The sequence below is a fragment of the Mustelus asterias genome, chromosome 10 (genome assembly GCF_964213995.1).
Source record: "Mustelus asterias chromosome 10, sMusAst1.hap1.1, whole genome shotgun sequence".
Taxonomy (NCBI): Eukaryota; Metazoa; Chordata; class Chondrichthyes; order Carcharhiniformes; family Triakidae; genus Mustelus; species Mustelus asterias.
In genome coordinates, this window is record NC_135810.1 from 105,003,011 (window position 1) to 105,012,213 (window position 9,203).

At 45.5% G+C, this 9,203-nt stretch overlaps 1 protein-coding gene across 1 annotated transcript in view; it reads left to right on the top strand.

Annotated features, from left to right (window-relative positions):
• The window catches only part of LOC144499832 (dicarboxylate carrier UCP2-like), a 29,899-nt gene extending 20,974 nt beyond the window's left edge, over positions 1 to 8,925 (top strand). Inside the window, exons 4-7 of the mRNA XM_078222362.1 lie at positions 5,562 to 5,759; positions 7,441 to 7,542; positions 7,627 to 7,807; positions 8,606 to 8,925. Coding sequence (XP_078078488.1) covers positions 5,562 to 5,759; positions 7,441 to 7,542; positions 7,627 to 7,807; positions 8,606 to 8,717 — 593 coding nt within the window. The 3' untranslated portion in view covers positions 8,718 to 8,925. The remainder of the gene's footprint in view (positions 1 to 5,561; positions 5,760 to 7,440; positions 7,543 to 7,626; positions 7,808 to 8,605) is intronic.
• The last annotated feature ends 278 nt before the right edge of the window (positions 8,926 to 9,203 follow it).

Below are 9,203 nucleotides of genomic sequence, written 5' to 3' on the forward strand. Positions count from 1 at the left end.
GGGCTAAAGAGCAAATTTGGGAAAGATGAGGTTTGGTAATTTTTTTCACAGTTGATGCTTTAAAGAAAGAAACAACTGCTGACTCTAAGTATATCAATGAATTGGCTGGCCTTGGAAAGGGTCCAGAGGAGGTTCACAATGATCCTGGAATGAAGAGCTTGTCGTATGAGGAACGGTTAACATAGAACATAGAACATAGAAAGCCACAGCACAAACAGGCCCTTCGGCCCACAAGTTGCGCTGATCATATCCCTACCTCTAGGCCTATCTATAGCCCTCAATCCCATTAAATCCCATGTACTCATCCAGAAGTCTCTTAAAAGACCCCAACGAGTTTGCCTCCACCACCACCGACGTCAGCCGATTCCACTCACCCACCACCCTCTGAGTGAAAAACTTACCCCTGACATCTCCTCTGTACCTATTCCCCAGCACCTTAAACCTGTGTCCTCTCGTAGCAACCATTTCAGCCCTTGGAAATAGCCTCTGAGAGTCTACCCTATCCAGACCTCTCAACATCTTGTAAACCTCTATCAGGTCACCTCTCATCCTTCGTCTCTCCAGGGAGAAGAGACCAAGCTCCCTCAACCTATCCTCATAAGGCATGCCCCCCAATCCAGGCAACATCCTTGTAAATCTCCTCTGCACCCTTTCAATGGCTTCAACATCTTTCCTGTAATGAGGTGACCAGAACTGCGCGCAGTACTCCAAGTGGGGTCTAACCAGGGTCCTATAAAGCTGCAGCATTATCTCCCGACTCCTAAACTCAATCCCTCGATTAATGAAGGCCAGTACGCCGTACGCCTTCTTGACCGCATCCTCCACCTGCGAGGCCGATTTAAGAGTCCTATGGACCCGGACCCCAAGGTCCTTCTGATCCTCTACACTGCTAAGAATGGTACCCTTCATATTATACTGCTGCTTCATCCCATTGGATCTGCCAAAATGGATCACTACACACTTATCCGGGTTGAAGTCCATCTGCCACTTCTCCGCCCAGTCTTGCATTCTATCTATGTCTCGCTGCATAGACATAGATAGAATGCATATTGTTCCTCTTAGGGTAGCTCCTCCAGCAGAGCAGGAGGGCCAGTTTCTGGGTCTGTACTCGTTGGAGCTTAGAAGGATGAGGGGGGAATCTTATTGAAACTTGCTGGATACTGCGAGGCCTGGATAGAGTGGATGTGGAGAGAATGTTTTCACTAGTAGGAAAAAGTAGAACCAAAGGGCACAACTTCAGGCTAAAGGGACAATCCTTTAAAACAGAGATGAGGAGGAATTTCTTCAGCCAGAGAGTGGTGAATCTGTGAAACTCTTTGCCACAGAAGGCAGTGAAGGCCAGTTCATTGAGTGTCTTTAAGACAGGGATAGATAAGTTCTTGATTAATAAGGGGATCCGGGGTTATGGGGAAAAGGCAGGAGAATGGGGATGAGAAAAATATCAGCCATGATTGAATGGCAGAGCAGACTCGATGGGCTGAGTGGCCTAATTCTGCTCCTATGTCTTATGGTCTAAATTAAATAATTGAGAGGGTGGCATGTGTTGCTGGCAGACTCTCATTCAGTTTCTCGCTCACGCATCCACACATTGTGGCATCATCAGGCCGGTCTGGGCCTAATATACCTGGCTCCCCCAAGCGCCAGCCCTGCTGTTGTTTTGCTTCCCTTGGCCTGGCAGTCCTCTGCACACACCCCAATGCTCCTCCAATCGGAGACTGTGAGGCAAATAGGAGGGAAACAGTCTGTGATTGGAGAAACAGCTTCATGAAGAATCTTACGTTGAAACTCCCCCTTTGACTGGGAGTTTGAAAACTGGTGCCGGGAGCTGTGTAAGGGAGGCATCCGGCCTACAGGCTGAACTTTGAACAGTGCTGGTCTAGAACATCCTCTGTTCGTGTTCTTGAGTACAACTTGTTTTACCCATCTCTCCAACCGTTTGGAGGAATGAGAGGGGATCTACATTGACAGAGTAGATACCAGGATGATGTTCGCATTCCTGGAAAGGCTAGAATTAGGAACACATTGTTTAAGGATAAAAGCGCTACCATTTAAGACTTGAGTTGAGGTTTTCTCGAGGGCTGTTACTCTGTGGAATTCTTTTCTCCCAGAATGTAGCGGGAGCCGGGTCATTAAACTTATTCAAGGCTGAGTTAGACAGATTTTTAACAGACAAGCCTGTTGAGTGGAATGGGAGGTAGGTGGCAAAGCGGAATTGAGACTGCAACCAGATCAGCCTTGATTTTATTGAATGGTGGAGTAGGCTCAGTACTAGGGCCTGCTCCTGCTCCTATGTTCCAATTGGTGATGACCTCCCTGGCATCATTATCTTTCCAAAGAATCCTACATCTTGCTCAGCCTTGAGCTGCTCCCATGCCAAGTGAACACTCAAGTAGACCTGGTCTCTTCATGGGCTGAACATCCAAAGTGGTAGATCATGCCTACAAGTTCCATGCAATCATGGCTGTCTTGCACATGTTATCAACCCAGCTCTGTCATCTGTTAGCGCCACGCACATGTTCCTGATGTTCCAGCTTGCCAGTCAGAGTTGTCATTTTTGCCTGGTGCGATGGGTTCCATCCACTTAAGTTTCGAGCACCCATTGAAGCAGGTGGCTCTGACTGTTGTGGGTCAGCATCTTGCTGATTGGGGGATTCTGACCTACTTGAGATGGGTGCTGGCTAATAGTGGGACATGACGGTGTCTCCCATTGTTGGGACACCCCCCACATAGTACCCATTAATCTCCATCAATCGAGCTGTGCAGTGAGCTTAAGTGATGTTTAGGTTTGGTTTCATTGGTCAGAACATTGAATACAGGGGTTGGGACGTCTTGTTGAAGTTGTACAAGACATTGGTAAGGCCACACTTGGAATACTGTGTACAGTTCTGGTCACCCTATTATAGAAAGGGTATTATTAAACTAGAAAGAGTGCAGAAAAGATTTACTAGGATGTTACTGGAACTTGATGGTTTGAGTTATAAGGAGAGGCTGGATATACTGGGATTTTGTTCCCCTGGGGGATTGGAGGCTTTGGGGTGATCTTATAGAGGTCTATAAAATAATGAGGGGCATAGATACGATAGATATAGTCAACATCTTTTCCCAAAGGTAGGGGAGTCTAAAGCTAGAGGGCATAGGGTTAAGGGGAAGAGGGGCAATTTTTTTCAGAGGGTGGTGAGTGTCTGGAATGAGCTGCCAGGGTAGTAGTAGAGGTGGGTACAATTTTTGTCTTTTTAAAAAGCATTTAGACAGTTGCATGGGTAAGATTGGTATAGAGGGATATTGGCAATTGGGACCAGCTTAATGCTAAATACTGGGTGGCATGGACAAGTTGAGCCTAAGGGCCTGTTTCCATGCTGTAAACCTCTAACTCTATGATGTGATAGAGCTGTGAAGTGAAATTGAGGTGTACTCTCTGGAACACATATCTGAACATAAAACGTGGAAACTTTGGGCTTGCCAAATGTCAGATTCTCTCTCCCCCCCCCCCCCCCCCCCCCGCCCCCTGCCAACTTCTCATTGTCCAAAGGAATGCAAAGCATTTTGGCACTGGCTTGGTTGCAGAAGTTGCTGTCCTCTGAAGCTTTAGCCTGAGGTCTCAAGACACTGAGTTTCCATGTGTCATCACGAGGAGGCACATTGGAGGACTTACTGATGGAGAGACTTGTATATTTGGCCCCCTTTTTATTAGCATTGCCGCTACTGCAGGCTAAAAATGAAGCGCACAAAAAACTGCTTCCAACTCCATCTACACACTCGCATCATTTATTGGACACGCAAAGTAGTAAACAAGTGAGAAGGATCGGAGCAGACTTCAGGAGGACATAGATTATTGAAACAAATTGAGTCATGAAGTGAGGTGGTGCACTTTAGAAGGCAAGGAAATAGAAATTAAATGGGGCAATTTTAAAGGATGTGCAGGAGCAGAGCCCTCTGTTCACACACACCTTGGTGGCCAGGTGAGTTGTTAAGGTAGGGTGGCACAGCAGGCACTGCTGCCTCAGTGCCAGGGACCTGGGTTTGATTCCCGGCTTGGGTCACTGTGGAGTTTGCACATTCTCCCCATGTCTGCGTGGGTTTCCTCGGGTGCTCCGGTTTCCTCCCACAGTCCAAAGATGAGGGGTAGGTGGATTGGCCATGATAAATTGACCCTAGTATCAGGGGGATTAGCAGGGTAAATGCATGGGGTTATGGGGATAAGGCCTGAGTGGGATTGTGGTTGGTGCAGACTCGATGGGCCGATTTCTATGATTCTTGAAGTATACAAGATCCTTGCTTTATAAAGATACTGAATAGAAAAGCTTTATCATTGGTTAGGTCTCGATAATAGTGTCCAATTTGAGGCACCATAAAGTTTTCAAGAAAGTGCAGATCAGATTGGTAACGAGGATGAGACAAAGAACAAAGAACAGTACAGCACAGGAAACAGGCCCTTCGGCCCTCCAAGCCTGTGCCGCTCCTTGGTCCAACTAGACCAATCGTTTGTATCCCTCCATTCCCAGGCTGCTCATGTGACTATCCAGGTAAGTCTTAAACGATGTCAGCGTGCCTGCCTCCACCACCCTACTTGGCAGCGCATTCCAGGCCCCCACCACCCTCTGTGTAAAAAAAAACGTCCCTCTGATATCTGAGTTATACTTTGCCCCTCTCAGCTTGAGCCCGTGACCCCTCGTGATCGTCACCTCCGACCTGGGAAAAAGCTTCCCACTGTTCACCCTATCTATCCCCTTCATAATCTTGTACACCTCTATTAGATCTCCCCTCATTCTCCGTCTTTCCAAGGAGAACAACCCCAGTCTACCCAATCTCTCCTCATAGCTAAGACCCTCCATACCAGGCAACATCCTGGTAAACCTTCTCTGCACTCTCTCTAACGCCTCCACCTCCTTCTGGTAGTGCGGCGGCCAGAACTGGACGCAGTACTCCAAATGTGGCCTAACCAGCGTTCTATACAGCTGCATCATCAGACTCCAGACTTTGGTTCAGGTGAGATTACAGACATTGGAACTGTCTCCCTTTCGAGCAAAGCAGTTTACTGGCGAATTTGATGTTCGAAATTGAGAAATATTGATAGTCAATGGGAAGAAAATGTTTTATCCAAAAGGAGAGACAGTAATCCTGGATTGAAGTGATTGGCAGAAGCTCTGGGGGGGGTTATACCTGTGCGAATTATGATCTGGAATGTGCACCTTGAAAAGGTGATGAAAGCTAACCTGGTGTTAAATTTCAAAAGGTATTTGGTTGCAGCTTTGAAAGAAATTTACAAGGCTATGGAGGACAGGGGACACTGTTTGGATAATTCTTTCTTTTCAGAGAGACTGCACCACAATCACCCCCCGCCCCCCACTCCCCGACTCCACCGTACGAATCTATAATTCCAAGCTACAGCACAGTATTTTTCCTCCGTGCAAGTAACTAGGTCCAATGCACCTGTTTCCCATATCTGATTAACCTTTCCCCTTTGCGTGCACTCAATGCACAGCTTTGCCCCATTGACCTTGGAAGTGATTTCCATTTCCTCCACTCTGTACTCTAATCTCTTTGCTTTTTTTTTGTTGCAGCCATTACCATTGGTAACCGTTTGCTTGCTGGATGTACAACAGGTGCTATGGCAGTCACCATGGCTCAGCCAACAGACGTGGTAAAAGTAAGGTTTCAAGCACAATTGAACCTAACTGGTGTGAGTAAGAGATACACTGGGACTATTGATGCCTACAGAAAAATCGCTAAGGAGGAAGGACTTCCCGGATTATGGAAAGGTCAGTGACTGTCTCGTCAATAATTATCAATTTTTTTGAATCAATTTGCTGAGCTATTGACTAGTCTGCATTTCACACAATTATCAATGTGGTGGAGTCCAATTCTCTTCCCACACCTAAGGTGGACTTTTGTCTGTTTCCCTAGCTAGTAATTCCTGGAACGCGTCGCCAGGGGAATGTATCTTGAGAGGTGCCACTCCACGTTAAGCGGGGCTGACCAGGAGTCTCTCCCACTCTTGCTGCCTGCCAGTGGCATGTTTTGAAAGATCAGCAGGTTGACGCATTCCATCTGTTTGACCGTGTTATGAACGCACCTTCCTTGACCATCAAGTCCTGGGGCGGGACATGAACCCTGAACTTCTGGATAGAGTGTGGAAATGCCGGCGTTGGACTGGGGTAAACACAGTAAGGAGTCTAACAACACCAGGTTAAAGTCCAACAGGTTTATTTGGTAGCAAACGCCACTAGCTTTCGGAGCGCTGCTCCTTCGTCAGATGGAGTGGAAATCTGCAGATCTCTACTCCATCTGACGAAGGGGCAGCGCTCCGAAAGCTAGTGGCGTTTGCTACCAAATAAACCTGTTGGACTTTAACCTGGTGTTGTTAGACTCCTTACTTCTGGACAGAGGCAGGGATTTATCCACTGCACCACACGACCTCCATGTGCTGGATAGTTGTGCTATTTAGCACTGAAGATTAAAATGGGAACTCTGGGGCCCGTTATTGGTGTGTACCAGCCAGTCCGAATGGTCACCTGAAGTGACTAAATTCTCTAATGAGAAGCTCTGCTTTGTTTTCTCCTCCTCCTCCTCTCTCTCTTTACTCCCTTGGAGGGGGCGGGGGGGGGTAAAGCAGTTGACTCCCAAACTTTTTTTTTTCACTGGGCTGCACTTTCGGAATAAAAATTTGCTCGCGCCACACCAAATTTTTTTATTGATAAGAAATAGATTCAAAAACAACTCCTAGCAGTGCTTGATTCATAACATAGAACACAACTACTTTACAATATGATCATGGGACATCCAGAAAGTATAAAACAATGCATCACATGATGCTCTTGCTCTCACTTTGGAAAAATATCTAATCCATGTTTAAATGTTTCTTTGATTGTCCTTGAATCTTCCCGCCACACTTGCCATCCTCTCTCGCCGCACCAGTGAGGCGCGCCGCACCCTTTGGGAACCACTGTCTGAGTTGATGTAAGAGTGCGGGCAAAATATGGGATGAATTCCTAGATTGAGAGAGCAAAGTACTATGTTGGAAATCGGAAATAACTACAGCAATGCTGGAAATGCTTTATGGGTCTGGTCTCCTCTTCTGAGATTATGGCTGGAATTCTCTGCCATTCACACCCCACTGCCACTGGTAGTGTGGATGGAGAATTTGACGCTTAGCCAAATCTCCATTCACTGTAGGGAGATTGGAGAATCCTGGCAGCAAGGGAGGACCAGTTTCACTACCAAGCTTGTGACCCCTCTCCCACATTTACTGTTGGATTCCTGAAGATAACGTGCAACTTTTAATTGCTTTATAAATATGTATGCAGTTTCATTTCTTTATCAGTTAAATGGCTGTTTTAATATGATTTCAGCATGGGCTGAATGAACTTCCCAGTGAAGTCATGTTACAGAATTGAGAAAAGGCCAATCCAGGTACCACTAAAGCATTTGTTGGTTTGGCAGGTACTTTACCAAATATTGTTCGCAATTCTGTCGTCAACTGTTCAGAACTGGTGACTTACGATCTGATCAAGGATGCACTGATAAAATATAATCTTCTGACTGGTAAGTGACACCCCTTGACAAATATATAAAGGCTGAAACTTATTTACTTTAATAGCACAACATAATTTAAGATTTTATTTGCAGATAACCTTCCATGTCACTTCTGTGCTGCCTTTGGTGCTGGATTCTGCACGACCATTGTAGCTTCACCCGTCGATGTTGTGAAGACCAGATACATGAACTCTCCCCCTGGCCAGTATAGAAGTGCCTTGAACTGTTCCTTGATCATGTTGACAAAGGAGGGTTTCACAGCTTTCTACAAAGGGTAACTTATTTATTTTCAACATTTATTCAACCTGGATAATAGGCAGACATTGGGATTGAAATCCCATGAAGTCTTGTACCATTTTCGCATCAACCTATAAATATAGCATGTCTCTTGGCTCCCACACCAACTTGGCCAACGACTTTTTTTCCTCCAGGGCTATCCTATTCCCACCCTAATCCCAATCATTGTCCATTGAGCCTTTTTCTGACTGCCACCCCATAACTGACTTTATTCTCCCTTCTGAGATCCACGGATTGTTTCCTTCAGTTTTTGATATCCAGCCTCCCTGTTTGATTCATTTCAGATAGTATCTGTCCTTTTTACACATAGTCACACTCTTTACCTCCCTAACTCATGAGTGATCTCTTTGCTGTCAGATGAACAGTCACTGATTCTATCCACTTGAACCCAGAACTTTGCTTCATAACTCCTCATATTCCATATCCAATTGCTTGTATCCAAGTCTGCTTTCTAGGATAGATGAGGTGGCTCAGTGGTTAGCACTGCTGCCTCACAGCGCCAGGGACCCAGGTTCAATTTCCCCGCTTGGGTCACTGTCTGTGGGAGCCTGCACATTGTCTGCGTGGGTTTCCTTCCACAGTCTGAAAGACATGCTGGTTAGGTGCATTGGCCATGCTAAATTCTCTGTGTACCCGAACAGGCGCAGGAGTGTGGCGACTTTTTCACAGGGGATTTTCACAGAAACTTCATTGCAGTGTTAATGTGACACTAATTTTTTTTTGGGAGTTTTCTTTTCTTTTTCAGTTGATCACTGACTATTTTATTCTACAACAGGTTTATGCCGTCCTTCCTGCGCCTGGGGTCCTGGAATGTGGTGATGTTTGTCACTTATGAACAGTTGAAACGTGCCATGATGCTGGCTAAGCAGTCCTGGGAATCTTCCTAATGTTCTCTAACCTTTGAATTAATTTGTATAAACATGACAAAGGGCATGGATTTCTTAAGCATCCTGTTCTAAAGGATGATGACATGTTCATAATCGCTGGTCGATTATTGTAATGCACCAAATCTTGCTGCTGGCTTTATTTCTTAAATTGAGGTAATTCTTTTTGTGAATGTATTTTTATAAAGTGAATAAAGGTTGTTTCTAGTTATCCGATTTTTCTTTTTTTTTGGAATGCAAAAGCACCTTAATGAAACGCAGTTTGTGGGTGAGTGAAGGGGCATCTGTATGTTTGCACTTTTTTATTTTATACAATTTACTCCCAAAGTTTTGTCACCAGGACCATGGTACTAAGCAGGGGTTGGTCCACATTTTGAAACGTGCACGTCCCTTTTCTGGTATTTTCTTAATCAGTGCTGATGTGTTTAAGAAAATAAAATCTTTAATTTAGCTGCTTCAAGTGAAAGCAAATGTTGCAGTTGTCAGGAT